This window comes from Ursus arctos, unplaced genomic scaffold, assembly GCF_023065955.2.
Source record: "Ursus arctos isolate Adak ecotype North America unplaced genomic scaffold, UrsArc2.0 scaffold_9, whole genome shotgun sequence".
Classification (NCBI taxonomy): domain Eukaryota; kingdom Metazoa; phylum Chordata; class Mammalia; order Carnivora; family Ursidae; genus Ursus; species Ursus arctos.
Window position 1 is genome coordinate 13292446 of NW_026623111.1, and position 27598 is coordinate 13320043.

Below are 27598 nucleotides of genomic sequence, written 5' to 3' on the forward strand. Positions count from 1 at the left end.
AATTACACACTTATGAGAGAATGAGAATGAAAAGGACAAATAACATGTTATTATTAGTTTTGACCTGGGGTATCCCCTGAAAAAGTTTCAGGGGCTCCAAGAACTTCCTGAACCATATTTGAGAACCACTGGCCTGAAGAACTGCTTAGATTCATATTCAATGTTTTTTGGCAAGAATACTTCAAAAGTGATGCAACATATCACAAGGCACATAAAGTCTAATCTCAATGATGCTCAAGTGATCAGTGTGTTCCAATGGTGATAATTTGCACCCTCCATTGTACAGTTTCCCAAACAACCTTTCCTCTACTAGTTTTATCTTCTGATGATGATGTTTGATTCAATTATCTTATTAGGAGTTGCAAAATAGTACTATTTTTAGTCTACTAGTTTTTAGTCTATTAGTTTTTAATCTATTATGTTTTCTATATTTGCTAGCTGAAATCTTTAAGAAACTTTTTTTAAAGATTTTATTTATTTATTTGTTTTATTTATTTATTTTATTTATTTGAGAGAGAGAGGGGGAACAGCAGGGGGAACAGCAGAGGCAGAGGAAGAAGCAGACTCCTCACTGAGCAGGTAGCCCAAGGCCTGGCTCAATCCCAGGACCCTGGGATCATGACATGAGCCAAAGTCAGATGCTTAGCTTAATCCACTGAGCCACCCAGGTGCCCCTTTAACACTCTTTCTTAAATGATGGCTATTTGGTCCTGAATACAATTTAAGGGGGGGCGGGGGGAGAAAGAGAGAGAGAGAGAAAGAAAGAAAGAAAGAGAAAGAGAAGGAAAAAAGAAAAAAGAAAAGAAAAGAAAAGATGAATGCTTAACTTTTCCCTTTAATTGCTCATTTGCACACTATGGTACACTATGTATCCCCAGTGTGGACTAAAGACTGTAAGGGGCACTTCTGTTTTTTCATTATTATAAAGGAATGGATTTTAAAACATTCAGCATGCTTCAGTTGCAACTGCTCGTTTTGATGCTCAAATGTTCTCATATTGTCCAATGGGGAACTCTTAACATTGGCTTCTGTATTCTGTTGACAAATTAGTCTTTGGAGTTTCCTTGCTTGCTGGCACAAGATGTTCTAGGCTCATTTTGTATACTTTCAGATTCACACCAGGATTGCAAGGAGGCCAGCTTTCTTTTAAAGGAAAATAATGTTTAGAGATCATAATCTGGGTGTAGGTTCAATTGAGCTGTCAATGCTTTTAGGGTACTTCAGTAGTCAGACTAGGAAATGCATATTTTTGAAAATAAAAGAAAATCATGAATTTGCACTGACATTTCCAATCCACACATAATATTACAGGGTTTTTACTTCTTTGATTTTACTCCTCTGTTTCTTCTCTTACTCTGGAAATCTTGGTTCCCTAACAATGTTACATAATTACATATTTATCATCTAGATTCAAAAGAACAAACAATGGCAATATTATTACTAATATTACCAAAAGATTTCTTTGAAGCACTCTCTGTCTTTAAAATATATTCTACTAAGAATGTACAGTCAAAATACTGGCTAAAGTTACCTGACATAATTCTTTCCTCAGTGTCACTATGTTACTAAAATAATGCAGCCAGGTTTGTTTGTTACATTCTTTCTCAAATTTTAGGGATTGCTTTATTTAAAAAATGTACATTCTTTGGAATATATAGAATATTTACATAAAACTATATAACAAAGTCCATTCACAGCACTTTCATCCTGTGTCCTCTGCCTCATCTACTTCATCCCCTTATAGGTAACCATGCTTTTAGTTTTTATCCTTCCTGCTTTTTTGCAAATGAGAATATATTTCCAACCCTTTGCTATTATAAATAGTGTCCTCAATGAATAACATATATATGTTCTATATATAAAACAGAGAAGTGGGCAGGGACAAGATCTTAGCAAAGCCATACAAGTCACAGAAATAAATTTAAATTTTATTCTTCATGTAACAGAAAACTAAGAGGAGGGGCGCCTGGGTGGCACAGCGGTTAAGCGTCTGCCTTCGGCTCAGGGCATGATCCCGGCGTTACGGGATCGAGCCCCACATCAGGCTCTCCGCTAGGAGTCTGCTTCTTCCTCTCCCACTCCCCCTGCTTGTGTTCCCTCTCTCGCTGGCTGTCTCTATCTCTGTTGAATAAATAAATAAAATCTTAAAAAAAAAAAAAAGAAAGAAAACTAAGAGGAAGATTTTAAATACAGAAGTAATGTAAGCTTTACTTTTATTCAATCTGATCACAGGAACACAATTTTGGCAAACTGATAACTTCAAAGTTATATTAAGATACATATTTTGAAACTTATCTCTTTAGAGGGAAAACAGATGAAAAAATTACAAAGGAAACTAAAATCTGAAGTATTGCCACTTAAAAAACCATGTGGCGCTACAGGGGCCAATTTTCTATCAAACTATAACAAAATTTCAGGAAAAACATGGGTATAAAGGAAGTTAATCTTTTCTTTCTGCTTCTTTTCTTTGTCTCCCTCTCCCCCCTTCTCTTCCTCTCCTTCTTTCTTTCTTTTTATGCTTCATATAGCTAGTTAGGTTAGTCAAGTGTTGGTTTGTTTTCATGGCAACATTTAAGGAATATCTGACTGTAAAGTGCATGGCTATTTGTTTGTGATATTCTTTACAAGACAGAAAAATGAAAAATCCAGTTCATACATTCTGTGACAATACTTCTTGACACTTTATAATCTGACTTTATAGAAAAAACTTTGAATAATCTTCTGATTTTTAAGTAACTGAGGCGATTTTCACATAGTTCCTCAAACATAACTGATCTGTTCCTGCCTTTTTTGCTTTCTGATATTTTTGATTTTGTATTTGATATTTCTTCTGCCTGGAATGCCTTGCCCTCAGATCTTCATGTGGAGGACTTCTCATTATTCAAGCCTCTGCTCAAACTCATTTCCTCAGGGAGACTTTCCTGACCACCTTACCCAAAATAATCCTCCCAGCCACTCTTGATATCTTGCTTATTGATTCTTTTATAAAATTAGGGGCATGCAGACAGGTATATTTCAAAAATGTTACAAATAATTCTGGAAATGAAAAGTGTAGTAACAAATTCGAAATTCAAGATACAGGTTAAAGAGTAATCAGAACAGCTCAGGAGAGAATTAGTGAATTTGGAGATCATTCTAAATACAGTAATCAAGATGCAACAAAAGGAGACAAAGAGGTAGAAGATATAAAAGAGAAGATAAGTAATCTAGAGGATAGAATGAGAGGATCCAAAATATGTCTCAGTAGATTCCGACAGGCAATAAAGTGAGAGTTACATTTGAAAAGATAATGGCTAAAAAAATTCACTTGATGAACATTTGTCCTAAGTTATAGAAACCATATGTTTACCAATCAGAATAAATAAAATAAATCTATACCCAAACATATCCAAGACAACCTACAGAACCCATAAACAAAACACACATAGAGAAAGAGAAAGAGAGTTGCTGAAAGTACAGAGTATGGAGATAACCTATAAAGGAAAGCCTATTAGTTGCAGTTATAGCAACAATGAAAGCCAGGACACTCTCAGAGTAGCAGTATTGACAAAAAAATAATTGTCATCTTAAACTTGTGTACCCAGAAAAATTATGTTTTAAGAACATACATTAAAAAAAAAAAAAAAGAACACGAAACTGAAAAAAACCTGGGAATCTGCTTAATAGAATTAAGAGAATTCCGTTTATTAAAAGAATTTCTGTTTTCAGAGGAAAATGTGAGATACAGGAAGGAATGGTCATATATGTAAATCTAAGCAAAAACTGATGATATGAAACAGTTACAATGCATTTTTAATTGTAGTGTCATAAAAAGAGAACTAAAACACTGATAAAATAGCTCTATGTGTCAGGATAGGTGGCAACTTAAAACTCTCTAAGTTCTTTATATTAACCGTTCTGCTAATTACATACTTAAAAATTTCTAGTGTAACCACTAACAGAACAGCAATGAAGTATATAACTTAAAAATCAGCAAAGGAAAAAAAAAGTGAAATAAAGGGAAAAACACAACCTAAAAGAAAATAAAGGACGGGAAAAAGCTTAACAGAAAGCACAAAATAAGATAATGGAAACAAATAATTAGAACGGTGGTAAGTGCTACAAAAGAACACATAATGCTATGAGAAAATATAAGAGACCCAAACTAAATTTTGGTGGGAAATTAATAGAATGTGCACACACACACACACACACACACACACACGTGTGTGTGTGTACATGCAATTTAGGAGGTGTGAGGGAGGTTTTCTTAGAGAAGTGATGTTTAAAAGACCTGAAAAAAAGTAGAATATGTTTTATTTAGAATAAACTGGTAGCTTCTACAGAGAGGCACTAGCATGTGTGAATGTTCCGAGGCCAGAGTGTATGACATATTAAAGAAAATGAGAGAAAGCCAGAATGAGGACCAAAATGAAAGAGAGACACAAGATGAGACTGTAGACAGGAGCTGGATTTTGGGAAGTTCAGGATTTTAGATTTTATCCTAAGGACAATGAGAAGCCCTTAAAAGGTTTTAAAGCAGCTGAGTGGTATGCCTCAATTTGGAAATTTTAAAGTACCACCTGTTTCTTCTATGCCTAGAGTCAAGAGAATATTAGATTGAAAGCGACATGGATAACCTAAGATATATTATGTTTTATTCTTCAGGTTTAATAAAATATGGTATCATCTTAAACACAGAACATAACATTTTCTTCCATGTCTTTAGCCTTGGAAAACAAAAGCTTAGGACTGAAAAACAAGATGGATAATTTTATTGCCTTCATTAGCGGACACAGAAATACCTTTTGGACTGAACTATAAAAACTGTTCAGTATTTTCCTAATAGAATAACACCAGACTCCATTTATAAACAGCATAAACATAACATCATAAAACCATAATGACTCTCTTAATTAGTTTCACATCTCAGCTGACAACTTCACCTACCTTAATCTTAGCCAAGAAACTAGACTAGTAGTGACAGTAGTAGCAGCAAAGGATACTTAATAAACATATCACTGAAAGTCATGTAAGTTATTCAATGCGGTCTCCCAAATGCTCACTTGAAGCCTAGTTGATATTATCAATTATGTATTATCACATACATAATTTTTTTTTAAAGTCTTACCCAAACTAGGAGCTGTGATTTCCAAATGTTAGACTACTGGTAGCAGTGTGTAGTAGTAATTTCTGAAAAAAATTTTTTTTACTTATCTGTTGTCAATTAGCTTGAGGGAAAATAATTCTAAAATGTCAAGATATTACAAGGCAGTGCAATAACTAATGTTCATCATGACACTTAATGTTCCATATGTTGTTTAAGAAAGTATTAAGGTATTTTCCAATTAAAATGATTAAAATAAAAAATTTCATTGCTAAAAAGTCATAAACCCAATGATCAAGTCTCAATTCTCATTTTAGTTGTCAGTAGCATTTGAAAACAATGAAGATTTTTAATCCAATAAATCCAACATGTTACATATCATACATGTACTGGGAATACAAAAATGAAGAGACAGGTTGCTGCTTCCAAAGGTATATTATAGTGGAAAGACCAACATGGAAACAATTGCAATGCAGTAAGAAATTTACTATAAAGAAAGCTTCTACGAGAATACCACTGGACCTCATGGCAGAAATCTACACCAATAAGGCCAATGACATGCTTTTTCATCTCTGCCCACATTTGATCTTATTTTGTATAGGACTGGTAAGTTCTTCAAGACTATCACAATAATGATAAAATCTGTAAAGTTGCAAATTTCTTCCTGTACTTTAGAATATAGGAGAAGTTTTTAGTTTGGTCCCAGATTAAGACTGAAATTTAAAAAAGATGATATGCAAATGTTATTTCTACCTGTTTTTTAACTTAGTGTGCCAGGGCAAAAAAAGAATCACTGGTACAAGCAATGCATGACTTACTTCCTCCCAGTTTCTGAGGTTCAGAATATTTATACAAATCTGTAGAAATGAAAGTGCACAAAGAAATATCTCTAATATTTCAAACACCTGGTTAGAAAGTACAATGGAGAAGTAAATGGCAATGTTCCCCTCTGGGTAACCACATCTTAAGCCAGTCTAGAGTTTGTAGAAGAGAGGGAAAGGAAAATGAGGAATATGGAAACTGACTTATGAGGAACAATTTGAAAAGGTGAAAGATTTGCATGGAAAACAGAAGTTTAGAGAGACGTAATAGTTTCAATAAATATTTACAGCACTAGTAGGAGTAAATTTTCTCATATTGTTGCAGACGGGAAAAATCCCCTTAGAGATTAGCATGGAAAAGAAAAGTCTTAGAGTTAGAATAATTTCTAGAAATATTTACAGTATTCTTAAGCAAAATACTGTTGCAGATAGAAAAAAATATAAAACAAAGGGTGGATATTTCAGAGATATGAACTGAATTATCAGAGCTATCAAAAATTTTTTGCAAGTACTTATTATCAATCAGCGGTTGAATTACCATCTCTTATATGAGAGAATAAAAGAACCTTATATTGGGGCAGAGGCTGGGTAAGATATTCTTTTGAGTATCTTTTTCTTTGCTTATATGGCTAGTTCTGTTCTGACAAGTGTTTTTGCCTATTTTCCTACATACTGGTGTTTTTCTCATTCACTGTAGTTTTGTTCTGTTAGTTGAATGGGTTGCCAGTTACATCAGTTATAAATACTGTCTCCATTTGAGGCTTGAATTTTCACTCTGTTCATAATAAATTTTATAATAGTTAAGTTTATTTAATACAGCCAAATTTACAAAATTGATGGATTGTTATTCTTCCATCTTAAGAAAGTCTTCCTTATTTTGAGTTCATTAGGATTTAATCCTGTATCTTCTTTTAGCTTTTCTTTTCACATTTAGCCCTTTAACCCACTGGAATTACTTTTGTGAGTAGTGTGAGGTAGGAATCATCCTTTTTTTTTTTTTGGTCCTACACGGGTAACCAGTTGCCCTGGAACCATTTATTCAATAGGCCATCCTCCCCAGTGATTTATAATGACATCTCTGTCTTGTACCAGATTCCACTAATGTCTGGAGAGTTTCCAGATTGCTAATCTGTTCTACTGATTTGCATATGCCAATAGCACCATGTTTTAACTGTATTGCATTAAGTAACTCTTGATATGTTTTAGAGGGACTACCTCAATCACCTTTACTTAGTTATGCATAGCTCTTTAAGTATTGCCCATAAATTTTAGGATTGGCAAGTCATTTTTCACAATAAACCCAATGAGAATTTAACTGGAATGACACAATCTATAAGCATATTAAGGATGAAATGCCATCTTTTAGAGTCCGTCCATCCTTTTAAAATATAATCATTTATTTTGGGAGTCTTATTTTGCATCTTCCAATAGTATTATGTTATCCATAATACATAAACAGTTTATTAGTTTCATTCTTCGGTGTTTGGTGCTTTTCCTGCTTTTGCTGCTTTAGTAAGCGAGATTTTTTAAAAACTGGATTGTCTAACTGGGTGGTTGCTGATTTGCAGTAATACATACTGATCGTGTGAGCAGTACCTTTTCTGAACATTTTATCAGTTCTAAAAGTTTACCCTTTCTTTCATGCTTTCTATATACACAACCATATTGTTTGTAAGCAACCACAATTTTGTTCATTCCTTCCTTATATTTATTATTGTTTATTTTCATACTTCTATTTTTTTTCTTACCATGTTGCTTAAGTCAGGACCTCTTATGGTCTGAAAAATGTTGAAAATTGGTGATCGTGTGCATTGTTGTCTTGTCCATTACTTTACATCATTAGGATATGATATTTTTGGTAGTGGCAGTGCACATTTACTCTTAATTTGATAAACATTTTTTATTATAAATGTGTCAGCTTTTGTATAATTTTTCTGTGTCTATTAGGATGATATGTTTCTTTTCTTTTCTTTTCTTCTTTTTCTTTCTTTTTTTTTTTTTTTTTGGTAATGTGGAAAACCATAGAGGTTTTTCAAATGTGGAATCATCTGTGCCTCGCTGTCATTATTTATTATGTTTTTATACTTCACTGTATTCAATTTGCTAATATTTATTTAGGATTTTTGTACCTATGTCTGTAAGTAAGACTGGTTTGCAACTTATCCTTCTTTTGCTACTTTTGTCTGTGTTTGGTATAAAGCTTATACCAATATTTCTCTTTTTCTATTCTTTAAAATAGTCTGTAAAAGACAGAAAGTATCTGTTGCTTTAAGGTTATATGAAGTTTACCTACAAAACCATCTGATTGATAATTTAAAGATTTATAAGTTAGACAACCCATAAATTATTCACATTATTTATGGTTAGATTAGCCATTAGATTTATGGATTACATTATCTAATTTGAAAAAAGTAACTCACAGAATGAACAATAGGCTTAAATGAGTACTGTTAAGACATTATAAAGTGAGAATACTATGAAAAATGTAAGACTAGCAAATAAAGGCAGAACACCACTACTGCTGGTATAAGCACTTTATTGATTGTATGTAAGAACAGTTAAATCAGGCCAAAAATTTTAATTTTTTTTAAAAGATTTTATTTTTTTGAGAGAGAGAGTGTGAGCACCAGTGGGGGGAGGGGCAGAGGAGGAAGGACAAACGGACTTCCTGCTGAGCAGTGAGCCCTACTCTGGGGCTTGATCCCAGGATCCTGAGATCATGACCTGAGCTGAAGTCAGATGCTTAACTGACTAAGCCACCCAGGCGCCCCCCCCCCCCGCCAAATTTTAATTCTTAAGAAACCCATCTGAAATATGGATTTAAATCTTCTATCATTACTGATAAAATTCTCTCAAAGTCTATACTGTGTAATAACATACTGGCAGTGAAGTAATGATTAGCAAGACATTTAAAAATTGTTTATAACATCTCTATTTCAACCTTAAAATTTTTAATTTATGAAAAGATTAGTACAGATATTGGTGTGTATACATGCACACACAAATGCATCAAAGGATATGCTCCATTTTTTTTTTAAGATTTCATATGCAAGTATGCAAACTTAGAGCCTACCAATCTATACCACAACAGAATGGCTTTATTAAAAAAAATCTAATCTTATTACTCTCTGCTTGAGGCAATCTAGTAGCTTTCTGTGGCCCTAAGAAAGTCAAAATCTGTAATATTTCCTGTGTAACTTTCTCATAATCTGGTCTCTATTTCTTTGGCTTAATCTTTAACATTCTCTCCTTTGCTCTCTACACTCCAAGCCACACTAGACAAATTGATTCCTATAATCATATAAGATATGAAGTATTCCACCAAAATCATTAAGAAGACTATTTAAGGCATAGATTTATATCCGCTAACATTACTCTTTTCAAACTTCGGATGAAAAGGATGTTCACATACATATCTGTGTACTTTGCCAAGAATGTCACAGTAATTTAAATAATTTACATTACTTGTTGTCTATATATACTTGGATTTGTCTTATCACTTAAGTTTATAAAATCGCAGAATATAAGGATTGGAAATTTACTTTTAAAATGTCATTTATTCCAACCAATCATCTGATGCTTTTGAATACCTCTAATGATAAGACAACCACTTACCACTTAGAGAAATGTCTGACCCTTAGAAATATTCTTTTGCATATGGACCTGAAATCTGTTTCCATCTAATTTCTAGATCCTAATTCTACTTACCGGGCTATTCAAAGAAAGTTCTGCTCTACTTTAATGTAATGGCCACACAAATATTTACAGATCACTATAAGGTTACTGCTAGGACTTCTGTGGTAGTAAGGAAAAGGAAGTACAGAGTGTGGAGACTAGTATTTGACTATCATTTATGAGCTCGTTACTTCACATTTAATTTTCACGTTGCTCTAATGAGTTTGCTATTATTATTAATGCCAAATAACAAGAGGAAACTTAAAGCTCCGATAGGTAAAATTACTTGTTCAAGTTATTAAGTAGCAGAGTGGTCAACCATATGTCTGTCAGATACCAAAACCTATATTTTAGTCTCATTAGAACACTGAACTGCCTTTGAGAAAGAGCTCTAAGAGGTTATGAATCATGGAAAAGCAAAAAAAAAAAAAAAGCCAAAAAAAAGCAAAATTCTAAAAATCCTATGCTTTCTACTTTCCAAAATTCTATGCGTTGATATATTTTTTCCTCAAACCTTATATCATAGTCATCTTTGACATTTCTGTCTTATAAACTGTCTAGTTATTATCTTAATATTTCTCAGATCTTTCTACATAAGTAAACTCCCACGACCTAAAATTAGAGAAGCAAAGAGAAAATCATTTCCATATTTCATCCCCTCTCATTTTAATCTGTTTTATACAATGAAAAGACTATCTTCTTTAAACATTGACTAGATACTCTTCTTTAGAGCCCAAACACACACTGCCTTCTGTGGTCAAATCCAAATGATATTTTCCTGGCTTTAAGGACTGACAACACTACCCCTAACCTGTGTTAACAAAAGATATCTGTTCTCTCTTCTCCAGGCAAACACTTATTTGGCATCCTCCACAAGCACTTAAAAGGCCCTTCCTTCCTTTCCTCTGTGAATCATGGTTCTTCTTCAGTTAACTATTAGATAAGTCCAACATAGCCTTCATCATTCAGATGTCTTATGAAAAATGTATTTCTATATACTTAATTTCAAGATTATATTTATCACACATATTAACTTTTCTTTTTCCTTAGTTACATCATAAATAACTGAAGAAAAATCATCTATTTTTTAATTTTTCACCTAAGTGTAAAAACTGAATAGCAAGTGCTTAGTGTTCTCAGCTATACATTTTAAAAATAATTTATACATCTCTTTATTTGTATTCTTTGCTTTTAAGCTGCTTGTTAAGATTCTCTCACCATACATTTTATTGTGAAAAGAGACCAAGAGCAACTCTAATTTCCTCTTTCATAAACAAAGTCAAATACAAAATTTAGCACTTCTTTCTAGTTCATATCACATAGGTTAATTGCAAGTAATATTACTTCTAAAATAAATTTCTTTATAAATGTAAGGTTTTATGTATATAATACTAAAACATAAAATTACGAATTACACACACACACACGCACACACACATACACACACACACACACACACACAAAATCTTACCTTGCTGAGTATTTTGTTCTTGCATTCGATTCACAGTGAGGTCTAAGGGGCCTTCCTGTTCTTCCTGAAGGGAGTTTTCTGCTTGATTCATTTGGATACTTTTACATATTAGACTTGGTCCAATTGAACCATTTCTATTTTCTTGAATTTTACCACTTTTTGAAATATACTCAATTGCAAACTGACGTATCATCTTTTTCATTAATTCCTGAGCAACTAAGGGAATGTTAGGATCACAGTTCTGAGGAAGATCTAGGGAAGAAATAAATACGATAGGCATTAAAAAAGAGAAATGGAAAATACCAATACTTACACTTATTTTTATTAAAAATTAATGGTTTCAGAAGTCTTCAGCTCAGTCCACAATTGCTAATGGTTTCTAGGACTTAGCAATAGAAATCTTGCGATTTAATTAGTATTGTATCAACCCAAATTTGGCATATTTAATCATTTCTTAAAAACAGACATTTTCCAGGGCACCTGGATTTCTCAGTCAGTTGAGCATCCCACTCTTGACTTTGGCTCAGGTCATGATCTCAGGGTCGTGAGATGAATCCCCAAGAAGGACTCCCTGCTAAACATGGAGTCCGCTTGAGATTCTCCCTTTCCCTCCCCTTCTGACCCTCCAACTACACGTGCCTGTGTTCTCACAAACAAACAAACAAATAAATAAATAAATAAATAAGATCCTCCTCCAACAACAAAGCCAAACATTTTCAGTCCCAAACTAAAATACAGATGAAGAATTAGAAGTGGAACAGCTTATTTTTAGGGTTTTAATCCAAATGTATTCTACTAGATATTAAAACACTTAGAATGTGAATATAAATTGTAACTAAGCAATTTGTAACTTAATATACAAAGCAAGTGCATGCATTAACTGTTAAAACATCTAGACTCTTATAACTATTTGTTACCATTAAATTGTTCAATTCTGTTAAATGTGTATTCCATATGTAACCCAAATGTCATCATCAAAGATTTTCTTTCCTCAACTTATATTGAGAAATTTCAATCATGAAGAAAAAATAAAGAACTATACAGTGATACAGGCAGCCTCTACCAAAATTCAAAATTGTTAGTATTCTTCCCCCTTCACTTTTAAAGCATTTTATTTGCAGAACCACTGAAAACATAGTGTAGAATTATGACATTTCACTCCTAAATATTTCAGCATGCATCTACTAAGACTCTCCTTTAGAAACAAAAATACCATTGTTGAGGGTCTTAATCAATCCTTGACCCCAAAACATGCTGATCAGCTACAACTATAATGAAGGTCAGTGGTGATACATACTTTTGCTTGAAATTTGTACAAGAGATAAAACAACTGAATGATTTTATATAAGAGGTGTAGAATAAGGACAACTTGTAAACATAGTATACAATAGTGATAAAGAGATTTGATATTGAGGAAGGTGGGTGGTGGTGGCTTTTTTACACACACTCCTGGCCTCACTCCAATCCTTTTATTTACTCTGCTCCTTCAGAGGCAGAACTATTGGTATATAGGGAAGGATAAATATGCAGATGTGATTAGGCTTCATACCTCTTCCTCTCAGAAGTGAACTTAGAGATACTAATTCTTTGCTCCTTAAATACCTCAATTCTTACCCAGGCAGATCCGTCTTATGTAAATATGTCTACTCTGATCCAGGGCTGTCTGAGACTGAAGGAGTAAGTCTCCTTAGTTTTGTGGTTCAACATAAGCTGGAGCACATGTCTAAGAAATCTGAAGGCAAGTTCCCCAACTAACATCTACAGTAACAGATACATGACTCTAAAATGCAAGATGGTTTGAAAACATAATATTTGGAAGTGAGGAGAGGCAACAAACTACTTCTACCATGACCACCACCAAATTTGGTAGCAAAACGTGATCTGGGCTGAAATGAATCTATTTATGGTCTTGCAGAAATATCAATACGTTTGGATCACAGGGTGTTGTTTTGGAGATGTTACAAAATAAACATCCTCATATTACGTCTTTCAAAACAAAAAAAAATTGAATTCTGAAAAAACATCTGAGAGAAGAAACTGTAGGCCAGAAAAATGTAACATTTTAGCCTTCACATTTATTATTCCTTTAGAACCCAGTAGGGAAGAAAGGCACTATTGTTTTTATGTATTGGAAAAAAAAGGACTGAGCTATAAGTTGTAATCTTAGCCATTCTTATGAATTTAGGGTAGTTACATATCCCTTCTAGGTTTTAGTTTCTCTGTTCACAAAAATGCAAATAACAGAACCTTCGAAATCATAATAGGGCCTGTTCACAGGATATTTTAAGGTTATGTAGATTGTAGATAAAATACTGAGTTCCTGTACTTGGCATTTTAACAGTCTAGTAAGCATTAGCAATTAAGATATAGACTGAGCAGTTATATTTTATTTAAGTCACAAAATGTCAAATAAGTAAAAATATTAACTAGGTTAATATAAAATTATTAGCTAACTGGGAAAATACAAAGGACCTAACTTCTAAGTACATTTGATACTTTTTGGTCCAGAATCGATAGTATTAGCACATGTACCCTAAATGACGTGGCTTACAAAAACAAGAAATTCCCATGTTGTACATAAAAACTCCCAATTTATATCATTTCTTGATTATTACCTCCAGGCATCTTTGAAGGCTTCTGTGAACATTCTTCTCCATCTTTTTCCAAGCCTAATTTTGCTTTGTGTTATGTGTTAAAAGGAGATACTGGATTTACTTCTAGGTATTTTGTTTAACTGTGTTAAAATTTATTCAGTAATGTCACCTTATAAATTCAAAATAACTGAATTTACCAAAAAATAACAGAAACATGTTTGGATTCATATCATCTGACTGGGGCTATAACTTTAGGGTTGGGCTTAGAGCTAAGTTTAAAGCAGAATACACTGTGCTACTCTATTTTTTTTTTTTTTTCATGTACTCAGTTTTTGGCCCTTTATATTGGGGACTAAGTATATATGTTTAATTAATTACAAAAAAGAGAGAGAGACAAAGAAAATGCTGATTAGCTAGTGAGCCTTCTAGATTATGTGTACAAGCTGTCATAGCTATAAAAAAGCAAATAAGTTAACGGGGATCCAGACCAGGAATTGTAATTTTTCTAAAGGTCAGGCAAGTAATAAATATTTGGCTAGAAGAGAGAATGTTGCCCCATGGAAATAGTATCTACTGCCCCCAAGAAGATAGAAATAACTTGTTTTTTGCCCTATCTCTTAAATTTTTCAAACCTAACCAATTCAAAAGTTTAACAAGCTTTTTGTAATAGCCTGTTTCAAGAGAGTCCTCAATGATTCCAACCTTCTGGCTTCATTCTGTTGTGTAGTCCCTTCCATGATACACTGGTGGTGGCATAGGTGATTAATAGCATACTAAATAAGTCTGTCACTTCCAAGATCAAGTTACAGAAAAATGTGGTTTCTATCTTGGATACTCTTGAATGTTAGTGTTTGCTGTCACCTCCCTCCTCCAACTCCTATTCTGTCCTTCAATCTCACTCTCTTATCACTCACTCTGGAGGAGGCCATACTGTTAGAAGCTCTACGGGGAGGCTCACCTGGAGAGGAACTGAAGTCTCCTACACAACCAGTGCATGAACTTGAAAGAAGATATTCCAGGTCAATGAAATCTCAGATGACTGTAATCCTAGCTGACCCCCTGATGGCAGCCAAACATCCAGCTATGCTACTCTGAGATTCCCAGCTCAGAGAAAATATGAGATAATAAATGTTTGTTTTAAACTGCTAAATTTTGGGGATAATTTGCCAAATAGTAATAATAAATAATAAAGATTTTGATAAATGTTAGTGGGATGTTGCTGTAATAAAAATTTAAAACGTAAGTTTGGCTTTAGAACCAGGCAATGGGCTTCTGACAGAATTAACATTGTAAGCCAAAAAGTACCTTGAAGAAGTTGTTAATAGGAGTTTCATGGTTTTTGATAAGGTGTGTAGGGTAAGGATTTGTAGGACAATGAGGTAAATGTTACTGGAAAGTAGAGGAAAGAATTATTTTGTAGTGGCAGAAAGTTTTTTTATTTTAAAGATTTTATTATTTATTTGACAGAGAGAGAGACAGCCAGCGAGAGAAGGAACACAAGCAGGGGGAGTGGGAGAGGAAAAAGCAGGCTCCCAGTGGAGGAGCCTGATGTGGGGCTCGATCCCAGAACACCAGGATCATGCCCTGAGCTCAAGGCAGATGCTTAACAACTGAGCCACCCAGGCACCCCTGTAGTGGCAGAAAGTTTCATAACACTATTGTTTGCAGTAACTTGGAAAGTATAAAATGTGCCTAAATAAATGTGATCTATCTAGGGAAATTTTTTTTAAAGATTTTGACAGAGAGAGAGACATCGAGAGAGGGAACACAAGCAAGGGGAGTGTGAGAGGGAGAAGCAGGATTCCTGCTGAGCAGGGAGCCCAATGGGGGGCTCGATCCCAGGACTTTGGGATCATGACCTGAGCCGAAGGCAGATGCTTAACAGCTGAGCCACCCAGGCACCCCATCTAGGGAAATTTCTAAGCAAAGCAAAGTGCCCTCTGGTTTCTTCTTGCTAATTACAGTAACATACAAGAAGGGAGATAGACTAAAGGAAGAATTGTTAAACAAAAACCAGGTCTTGATTATTTTGAAAATTTTCAACTACACAGATAACAAATGAGGCTAAAATTAAGAAAGCTTGCGCTAAGACCAAATCAGGGGAACAGCCAGGAAAACAGCTTCCAAAAAATGATGTTTTTTCTCCAGATTTGACTCTCTTAATAATGTTGTGGGACTCATATGGATTTTCAATTTTAATTTTTTTTGTGTGGGGGGTGTCATTCCTTTAAACAAAAGAACTCTGGAGTTAGCCAAATCTTTCCAGGAAGTGTCTATTCAAGAATATTGGCTAAATCTCAGTAAGAATAGTAAGCTGTATACTGTTTTAAATTGCTTTATTCCCATCCTCTCTCCCTACTTTTGAGGAAGCCTGTCCCAAGGCAAAGGCTAACAATGTTATGGTTCTAGATATCCCTGTCCAATCATTAGCTGACCACTAAGTTAACAAAGAAGAGATGTTAATAGCCACATAACATAAAGAATACTGACTTTACAGAATTAGATCAGAAAAGTCATTAAACAAACAACACATAGCAACAACAAAACCTGAGGTGGGGGATAATCTGATTTCTACCAGTGTCACACTGTATTATTTAAAATATCCAGGTTTTAAACAAAACATTATAAGAAATGCAACAACAAACAAACAAACCAAACCAAACCAAAACAAAACAAAACAAAAAAACAAGAAAGAATGGCCCATACACAGGAAGGAAAAGTCAACAGAAAATGTCTCTGAGGAAACCCAGAGATTAAACTTACTAGATAAAAACTTTTAATCAGACATTTTAAATATGTTCAAAGACCTAAAGGAAATCATGTATAAAGGACTAAAAGGAAGTATCAGGAGAATATCTCAGCAAATAAAAAATAAAGTTTTTTAAAAGAACCAGCTAGAAATTCTAGAGTGGAAAGTACACTAATTAAAATGCAAAATTCACTAGGATGGATACAACAACAGATTTGAACTGGCAGAAAAAAGAATCCGTGAATTTGAAGATAGGCCCATTGATATTACCCATTCTGAGGAAAGAGAGAAAAGAAGGAAGGGACAGCAAGTAGGGAAGGACGGAGGGAGGGAGGGAGGGAAGGAAGGAAGGGAGGGAGGGAGGGAGGGAGGGAGGGAGGGAGGAAGGAAGGAAGGAAGGAAGGAAGGAAGGAAGGAAGGAAGGTGAGAAGGAAGGTAGGTAGATGAGAGGAGGGCACAGGAGAGGAGTAAGAAAGGACAAAAGAAAGAAAAAGAGTCTCAGAAACCTATGGAATACCATCAAGTGTACCAACATTCACAATGGTAGTCCCAGGAGAGGAGAGAAAGGCACAAAAGATAGCTGAAGAAATGGCAATGTCTCAAATTTGATTAAAAAACACACACACACACACACACACAAAAAACCCTTTACCTACATATCCAAGAAGCTCAACAAACTCTAAGTAGGATAAACTCAAACAGAGCCACATTTAGATGTGTCCTAATGAAATGGTCAGAAACCAAAGACAAAGAGCAAGTCCTGAAAACAGCAAGGAAAAAAACTCAATTCATCATACACAAGATCCTCAATGAGATTAACAGCCAATATTACACCAGAACCCATGAAGGACAGAAGGCAGTGAGATGACATATTCAAGGAACTGAAAGAAGAAAGACTGTCAACCAAGAATTTTATATTCAGCAAAAGTATCCTTTGAAAACACAGGAGAAATTTAGATATTCTCAAATAAACAAAAACAGAAAACTTGCTTTAAGCAGACCTGACTGAATAAAAGGACACTGGAGAGTAACTCAAATCCTCACATAGAAATAATAAGCATCAGCACAGTAACTATATAGGTAAAATACAGTACAAATGTATTTTTTGGTAAATTATAAATGTATTTTTTGTTTGTAACTTTTTTCCTATCTAATTTAGAAGATAAGTGATAAAGCAATAATTACAGATCTCTCTCAGTGGACAATGTATAAAGATGTAACACGGAGGACAAAGGCACAGAGGGGGAAAATGAAATGGAGACATACAGAATCAAAGTTTTTCCATACTACTGAAATTAAATTGGTATTAATCTGAACTAGACTATTGTCTATTAGGATGTTAATCGTAATCCCCAGGACAACCACTAAGAATATACTTGAAAAAATGTAGTAAAGACACAACAAAGGACTTAAAATGATACACCAGAAAATACCTATTTAACAAAAAGAAAGTAATAATGGAAACAGAGAGAAAATTAAAAAAAAATATTGAAGGGGCGCCTGGGTGGCACAGCGGTTAAGCGTCTGCCTTCAGCTCAGGGCGTGATCCCAGCGTTCTGGGATCGAGTCCCACATCAGGCTCCTCCGTTATGAGCCTGCTTCTTCCTCTCCCACTCCCCCTGCTTGTGTTCCCTCTCTCACTGGCTGTCTCTATCTCTGTCAAATAAATAAATAAAATCTTTAAAAAAAAAAAAATTGAAAACAGATAGCAAAATGACAGATGTAAATCCTACCTTATCAGTAATTACATTAAATGTAAATGGAAAGGCAGAGATTGGCAAAATGTATTAAAAAGAATAACCCAACTATATGCTGTCAAAAGAGACACTTGAGTATGTTTTTGTAAAGATCTTATTTTATTTATCTGAGAGAGAGAGAGTGCAAGTATGAGTGGAGAGAGGGGCAGAGGGAGAGGGAAAATCAGACTCCCCACTGAGCAGGGAACCCGACACAGGGCTTGATCCCAGGACCCTGAGATCATGACCTGAGCTAAAGTCAGATGCTTAACTGACAGAGACACCCAGGCACCCCAAAAGGGACACTTTATTTTTTTGTGTTTTTTTTTTAATTTAAATTCAACTAACATAATGTAATTAGTTTCAAAGGTAGAAGTCAGTGATATATCAGTCTTATATAATACCCAGTGCTCATTACATCACATGCTCTCCTTAATGCCCAACACCCAGTTACCCCACCCCCCAACCCCCTTCCCTCCAGCAACCCTCAGTTTGTTTCCTATGATTAAGAATCTCTTATGGTTTGTCTCCCTCTCTGATTTTGTCTTTATTTTTCCCTCCTTCCCCTATGCTCTTCTGTTTTGTTTCCTTCCCCCCCCCCATGCTTATCTTTTATTGGAGCATAATGTGCCTACATAGTAAGTACCTGATAAATGCTGAATGACCAAATGATTCCCAGGATGAGTTAGGCAGCTCAAAGTCCAAACATGGTGCGGGGGGCGGGGGGGGGGGGGATGACAAGCTCCTGGTGGTAAGCCACCGAGGCTTTGATCAAAGACATACATCTGAAAGTTTTATGTTAGAATAATAATCCCACACATCTGATTTCTGTGGAATGAGTAAGTCCCATCTCTAGCTCCTCTCCCCACCACAGTCACAGCAGTCAGATAAAGTTGAGGAGTTTATTAGGGAAATATGAGAGGCAAAGATATCCCAAGTGACGGAAAGAAAATTTTGAAAATGTCCCTTCAAGCCAAGTGGGGGTCTGGCTTTGACCTCCCCAAAAGGACAAGAAACTGGTGGGCTGGCAACAACATTCTCTGGTGGCTACCCTGCCAGGGCATAAGTGTCTCAGCCAGGACTGCCTCCCACCCCCCACCCACCCACCAAAGGAGGAAAGAGACAAAGACTGTTATAGAATCAATGCAGAGGCAATGAGAGCTGTAAGGAAAGTCTGAGAAAGAGAAAGAGAGGTGGAGAGGACCTTAACAAAGAGTCCCAGGCGTTTGACTCTGAGTGCCTCAAATACATCGACGAACAATTTCTACAAAATGTTATTTAAAAGATAAAGTGCCAAATGTTTGTTCCAAGAGCTCCCCTGGACGTCTTCCCACATGCCACATCACACACCAATGTACATGGCAAAACCCAGAGGCCACGTTTTTGGAAAAGAGAAAAACAAGAATAAGCCCTGTTGCTATTTAAGGAGAGAGGAAGGAGCTGAGGCTGCTGGGCCTGTGTTCCATAAATCAACTTCCCAGCAGAAGCATGGTATAGTTCTAGGTGAGGGTCTCACCTTTTGTCACCCATGCTTCAGTGTTACTCTATTCTATGTTGGAGGGCTGTCAATTTCTTGTTTAGTGTTGCAAGTCTTCCACGACAAGACATATCAAACGAGTTGAGGAAATCCGAGATTTTCTTGTTGCTGCTGGTGACGACCTCAATGTATTCCCTGTTCGCCCAGTCCTGGTGAATCTCCCGCTGCACTGGACCCACCTGACCTGCCACAGCTGCTGCCTGAAGAGGACTTGTTTTGTTTCTTAAATTCCACATATGAGTGAAATCATATGATAACTGTCTTTCTCTGATTGACTTATTTCACTTAGCATAATACACTCTAGTTCCATCCACATCATTGCAAGTGGCAAGATTTCATTTTTTGATGGCTGAGTAATATTCCATTGTATATATATAACACATCTTTATCCATTCATCTGTCAATGGACATACGGGCTCTTTCCATAGTTTGGCTATTGTGGACACTGCTGCTCTAAGCATTGGGGTACAGGTGCCCCTTCAGATCACTACGTTTGTATCTTTGGGGTAAATACCTAGTAATGCAATTGCTGGGTCATAGGGTAGCTCTATTTTCAATTTTTTGAGGAACCTCCGTACTGTGTTCCAGAGTGGCTGCACCAGCTTGCATTTATACCAACAGTGTAAGAGGGTTCCCCTTTCTCCACATCCTCCCCAACATCTGTCATTTCCTGTGTGGCTACTTTTAGTTATTCTGACTGGTGTGAGGTGGTATCTCATTGTGGTTTTGATTTGTATTTCCTTGATGCCGAGTGATGTTGAGCACTTCTTCATGTGTCTGTTGGTCATTTGTATGTCTTCTTTGGAGAAATGTCTGTTCATGTCTTCTGCCCATTTCTTGACTCAATTATTTGTTCTTTGGGTGTTGAGTTTGATACATTCTATAGATTTTGGATACTAATCCTTTATCTAATAAGACATTTTCAAGTACCTTCTCTCATCCTGTCAGCTGTATTTTGGTTTGGTCGACTGTTTCCTTTGCTGTGCAAAAGCTTTTTACCTTGATGAAGTCCCAGTAGTTCATTTTTGCCTTTGTTTCCCTTGACTTTGGAGATGTCTCTAGCAGGAAGTTGCTGTGGCCAAGGTTGAAGAGGTTGCTGCCTGTGTTCTCCTCTAGGATTTTGATGGATTCCTGGCTCACATTTAGGTCTTTCATCCATTTTGAGTGTATTTTTGTGCATGGTATAAGAAAGTGGTCCAGTTTCATTCTTCTGTATGTGGCTGTCCAATTTTCCCAAAACCATTTGTTGAAGAGATTGTCTTTTTTATTGGATATTCTTTCCTGCTTTGTTGAAGATTAGTTGACCATAGAGTTTGAAGGTCCATTTCTGGGTTCTCAGTTCTGTTCCACTGATCTATGTGCCTGTTTTTGTGCCAGTACCATACTGTTTTGATGATTAAATCTTTGTTGTTGTTGTTGTTTTTAAGATTTACTTGAAAGAGAGAGAGAGCGAGCACAAGCAGGGAGAGCAGCAGGCAGAGGGAGAGGGAGAAGCAGGCTTCTTGCCACGCAAGGAGCCCGATGTGGGGCTCAATCCCAGGACCCTGGGATCATGACCTGAGCCGAAGACAGATGCTTAACCAACTGAGCCACCTCGGAGCCCCAATGATTAAAGCGTTGTAACAGAGCTTGAAATCTGGCATTGTGATGCCACCAGCTTTGGTTTTCTTTTTCAACATTCCTTTGGCTATTCAGGGACTCTTCTGGTTCCATACAAATTTTAGGCCTATTTGTTCAGCTCTGTGAAAAATGTTGATGGTATTTTGATAGGGATTGCATTGAATGTATAGATTGCTCTAGGTAGCATAGACATTTTAACAATATTTGTTCTTCCAATCCATGAGCATGGAACGTTTTTCCATTTCTTTTGTGTCTTCCTCAATTTCTTTCATGAGTGTTCTACAGTTTTCAGAGTACGATCCTTTGCCTCTTCGGTTAGGTTTATTCGTGGGTATCTTATGGTTTTGGGTGCATCTGTAAATGGGATTGACTCCTTGGTTTCTCTTCCTTTTGTCTCATTGTTAGAAATGTCTGTCTCACTGTATAGAAAGGAAACTGATTTCTGTGCATTGATTTTATATCCTGCCACTTTGCTGAATTCCTGTATAAGTTCTAGCAATTTTGGGATGAAGTCTTTTCCACATACAGTACCATGTCATCTGCGAAAAGTGGGAGTTTGACTTCTTTGCTGATTCGGATGCCTTTTATTTCTTTTTGTTGTCTGATTACTGAGGCTAGGACTTCTAGTACTATGAACAACAGTGGTGAGAGTGGGCATCCATGTTGTGTTCCTGTCCACAGGGAAAAGCTCTCATTTTTTTCTCCATTCAGAATATTTGCTGCAGGCTTTTTGTATATGGCTTTTATGATAATTGAGTTATGTTCCTTCTATCCCTACACTGTGCAGAGTTTTAGACAAGAAAGGATGCTGTACTTTGTCAATTTTTTTTTTTTTTTTTGCATCGAGAGGATCATATGGTTCTCTTGTCCTTTCTTTTAGTCATGTGATATATCACATTGATTGATATGTGAGTGCTGAACCACCCTTGTATCCCAGGAATAAATCCCACTTGGACGTGGTGAATAATCCTTTTAACGTACCATTGGATCCTACTGGCTAGTATCTTGGTGAGAATTTTTGCATCCATGATCATCAGGGATATTGGTCTGTAAATCTCCTTTTTGGTGGGGTCTTTGTCTAGTTTTGGGATCAAGGTAATCCTGGCCTCACAGAAAGAGTCTGGAAGTTTTCCTTCCATTTCGATTTTTTGAAACAGCTTCAGAAGAATAAGCATTAATTCTTCTTTAAATGTTTGGCAGAATGCCCCTGGGAAGCCATCCAGCCCTGGGCTCTTGTTTGTTGGGAGATTTTTGATTACTGTTTCTATTTCCTTGCTGGTTATGGGTTTGTTCAGGCTTTCCATTTCTTCCTGTTTCAGTTTTGGTAGTTTATACTTCTCTAGGAATGCATCCATTTCTTCCAAATTGCCTAACTTATTGGGATATAGTTGCTCATAATATGTTCTTATAACTGCTTGTATTTCTTAGGTGTTGGCCATGATCTCCCCTCTTTCATTCATGATTTTATTTATTTGGGTTCTTTCTCTCTTTTTTTTTTTATAAGTCTGGCCAGGAGGTTATCAATCTTATTAATTCTTTTAAAGAACCAGCTCCTAGTTTCATTGATCTGGTCTACTGTTCTTTTGGTTTCTATTTCACTGATTTCTGCTCTAATCTTTATTAATTCTCTTCTCCTGCTGGGTTTAGGCTTTATTTGCTGTTCTTTCTCCAGCTCCTTTAGGTGTAAGGTTAAGTTGTGTATTTGAGACCTTTCTTGTTTCTTGAGAAAGGCTTGTATTGCTATATACTTCCCTCAAAAGAGACACTTTAAATTTAAAGATCAAATATGTTGAAACAAACAGGATGGGGGGGGGAAAAAGACATTACAAAAACATAACCAAAAGGAAGCTGGGGTGATTCTACTAATATCAGGCAAAATCTATTCTAAGACAAAAACTGTCAGTAAAAACAGAGAAGGTCACTTTATAACAATAAAGGTTCAACCTCTTAAGAAGATCTAATAAATATGTACCTAGGAACAGAGCCAAAAATACATGAAGATATAACAGAATTAAAGGAGAAATAAAACATTCAATATTAACTGGTGGAAACTATTTAATAAACCACTTAAAAAAAAGATTTTATTTATTTGTTTGTTTGTTTAGAGAGCGTGCATGAGCAAGGGGGGAGAGGGAGAGAGAAAATCCCAAGTCGACTCTACACTGAGCACAGAGCCCTATGCAGGGCTCAATCTCACGAGTCCAAGATCATGACCTGAGCCAAAACCAAGAGTTGGACACTTAACTGACTGCACCACTCAGGCATCCCTAAACCACTTTCAAAAATGAATAGAAATTCCAGAAAGAAGATCAACAAATAGAAGACTTCAACAACACTAAATTAACTCTATCTAACAAACATGCAGCACTCCATCCCAAAACAGCAGAATACATATTTCTGTCAAATGCATGTAGAGCTCTATGACCCAGGAACTACATTACTGGGTATTTATCCCAAAGATACAAATGTTGCAATCCAAAGGAACACCTGCACCCCAGTGTTTATAGCAGCAATGACCACAATAGCCAAACTATAGAAAGAGCCCAGATGTCCATCGACAGATGAATGGATAAAGAAGATGTGGTGTATACACACACACACACACACACACACACACACACACGGGAATATTATGTAGACATCAAAAAATGAAATCTTGCCATTTGCAACAATGTGGATGGAACTAGAGGGTATTATGCTAAGTGAAATGAGTCAATTAGAGAAAGACAATTATCATATTTCTCACTGATATGTGGAATTTGAGAAACAAGGCAGAGGATCATAGGGGAAGAGAGGAAAAAATGAAACAAGATGAAACCAGAGAGGGAGACAAACTATAAGAGAGTCAATCTCAGGAAACAAACTGAGGGTTGCTGGAGTGAGGGGGAGGGCGAAGAATGGGGTGGCTGAATGATGAACACTGGGGAGGCTATGTGTTATGGGGAGCACTGTGTATTGTGTAAGACTGATGAATCAGTACCCCTGAAACAAATAATACATTATATGTTAATAATAAAAAAAATGCATGTAGAAATTCTCTAAGACAAACCTCATGTCAGGCCACAAAACAAAAAGATTAAAAACATAAAAGATATGTCCTCCAAAATCCAAGGAATAAAACAAATAACAAAAGGAAATATGGGAAATACACATATGTAAAAATAGAAAAAAAAATCCTAAACATCTAATGAGTAAAAGACTGGGTCACAAAGAACATTAGAATATACTAAAAGTTTAATGAAAAGGAAAAGACAACATACCAAATGGGATGAGATGCAGCTAAAGCAGTGCTTAGAGGGCAATTTGTAACTGTAGACACACATATATTTTTTAAAGAAATGCAAACCAACAACCCATTTGGCTACATGCCTTGAGAGAAAATGAATTGAAAACCAAGCCCAAAACAAGCAAGAAGGAGGGAATAAATAAAAGGCCAGAGCAGAAAAAAATAAAGAATAGAAAAACAACAGAGAAGATCAATGAAACTAAAAGCTGGTTCTTTGAGAAGGTCAACAAATTCACAAACCTTTAGCTAGACTGACCAAGGAAAAAACTAGAGAAGATTTAAGTTGCTAAAATCAGGAATGAAGGAAGAGACATCACCACTAACCTTAAAGAAACACCAAACAGAATCAGAAAATACTATAAAAAATTATACAATAACAAATTAGATATCCTAACTCATATAACACTGTATGTTAACTATGCTGGAATTAAAAATAAAAATAATAATAAAAGTTTAAAAAAGAAATAAAACAAATTACATATCCTAAATGAAATGACTAAATTCTAGAAAGACATAAACTACCAAACTGACTCAAAGATGTAATAGAAAATGTAAACAGACCTGTAATAAAGAAAAACACCAAAACAATAACTAAAAAACTTGCTACAGAGAAAAGCCCCGGGACAGATTTACCAGTGAATTCTATTAGACATTAAAAAAACTAACACCAAATCCTTCACAAACTCTAAAAAAGAGATGAGGAAAGAACACTTCCCAATTCTTTCTATGACAGCAACATTAGCCTATATCAAACTCGACAAGGAAATCACATGAAAAGAAAAGTCCCATGCCAAACGAAAACCATCCATTATGAAGAGACACAAAAATGCTAAATAAAATACTATCAAACAGAATCCAGCAACACATAAAAAGAACTATACACCAAGAATTTATCCCAAGAATGCAAGGTCAGTTCAACATATAAAAACTAATCAGTCACTTTAATAAAACATTAATAAGAGACAAAAGACAAATCTCCATAGATGTAGAAAAGCACTTGAAAAATCCAGTAAGCTTTCAGGCTAAAAACACTGAACAAGCTAGGAATAGAAGAAAACTACCTCAACTTAAGAAAGGATGCCAATGAAATATTCAGAAGTAACATCACATTTAATGGTGAAAGACAGAAAGCTTTCTACCTAAGATCAGGAATAAGACAAGAATATATGCTCTCAGTGCTTCTATACAACATATATTAGAGGTTCAAGGCAGGGCGGTTAAGCAAGAAAAAGAAATAAAAGGCATTTAGATTGGAATAAAGCTCTGTTTGTACATAACATAATCTCTTTAAAATTTTTTTTACTTTAATTCCACTATAGTTAACATACAGTGTTATATTAGTTTCACGTACAATATAGCGATTCATAACATAATCTTACATATAGAAATTTCTAAGGAATCCAAACACACAAAATTTTAGAGCTAATGATTAAGTTTAGCAAGGCTACAGAAAATCGTATCAATAAACAAATATCAATTTTACTTCTACACAACGGCACTAAACAATTCCAAAAGGACATAAAAAAATAATACCATTTACAACAGGATCACAAAGAATAAAACACTTACAGAAGTAAGTTAACAAACGAAGTGGAAGTTTTGTATGCTAAAAATGATGAAACTTAAAAACCTAAATAAATAGAAAAACATCCTGTGTTCAAGAACTGGAAGATGTAATATGGTTAAGATGGTTAATACTCCCCAAAGAAATTCAACACAATCCCCATCAAAATCCCAGCTGGCATTTTTGTAGAAATTGGTGGGTTGATCTAAAATTCATATGGAAATGCAAGGAATCCAGAATAGCCAAAAAAACAAACAAAAACAAACAACGCCCCCCACCCAAAACCCAAAACCAAACCAAAACAAAAAACCCTTGAAAAAGAAGAACTAAATTGAAGGGTTAGCATGTCCTGACTTTGAAAATTACTATAAAGTGCGATAATCAAGACAGGGTGTTACTGGCATAAAGTTAGACATATAGATGAATGTATAGATGAGCCCCAAAATAAACCCTTATAGTCTATTTTTGATATGAGCACCTAGACCATTCAATGGGGGAAAGAATAGTCTTTTCAACAACAATGCTGGGACAACTGGATATTTACATACAAAATGAAGCTGGATCTCTACCTTATACAATATATAATAATTAACTGAAAATGGATCAAAGACCTAAATAGAGGAGCTAAAACCTTAAAAATCTTAGAAGAAAACATATATGTAAATCTTCATAACCTTGGATTAAGGCAACAATTTCTTACGTATGGCACGAAAAGCACAAGCAAAAGAAAAAAATAGATATATTGGATTTGATCAAAATTAAAAACCTTTGTACTTCAAAGGACACTACCAAGAAGTAAAAAGACAATCCACACAATGAGTGTTAATATTTATAAATCATGTCTGATAAAAGTCCAGTGTCCACAGTATATAAAGAACTCTTCTTACAAATCAACAAAAAAACACAAATGCCCAAATAAAAAATGGCAAATGATTTGAGTAGATATTTCTCCAAAGAATATATTAATAGCCAATAAACACATGAAAAAGATGCTTAACATCATTGCTCACGAGGGAAATGCAAAGCAAAACCACAATGAGATATCATTTCATACCTAAAAGGAGCATTATAATAAAAAATGCAGATAAAGTGCTCCTGAGGATGTGAAGAAATCTGAACCCGGAAACACTGCTGGTGAGAATGCAAAATGGTGTAGCCACTTTGGAAAACACATTGGCAGTTTTTCAAAAATGTAAACATATGGCTCCAGTAAATTCCACTCCAAGGTATATACCCAAGAAAACTGAAAACATATGTCCAAGCAAAAATGAGTGCATGAATGTTCATGGTAGCATTATTCACAACAGCCAAAAAGTAGAAATAACCCAAATGAATATCAACTGGTGAATGTATAGATAAAATGTCATATATCCATAAAACAGAGTATTATTCAATCATAAGAAGGAATGAAGAACTGACACACACTACAAGGATGAACCTTGAAAACATTATGCTAAAT

At 35.3% G+C, this 27598-nt stretch overlaps 1 protein-coding gene and 1 pseudogene across 14 annotated transcripts in view; both read right to left on the bottom strand.

The window, feature by feature from the left end:
* LCORL (ligand dependent nuclear receptor corepressor like) overlaps positions 1-27598 on the bottom strand; it is a 167334-nt gene that overhangs the window by 44366 nt on the left and 95370 nt on the right. For all 14 annotated transcript variants that reach the window (XM_026514491.4, XM_048211789.2, XM_026514500.4 and 11 more), the window contains one exon: positions 11054-11305. In XM_026514491.4, coding sequence (XP_026370276.2) covers positions 11054-11305 — 252 coding nt within the window. The remainder of the gene's footprint in view (positions 1-11053; positions 11306-27598) is intronic.
* On the bottom strand, positions 18760-25888 carry LOC130543207 (protein BRICK1-like; annotated as a pseudogene).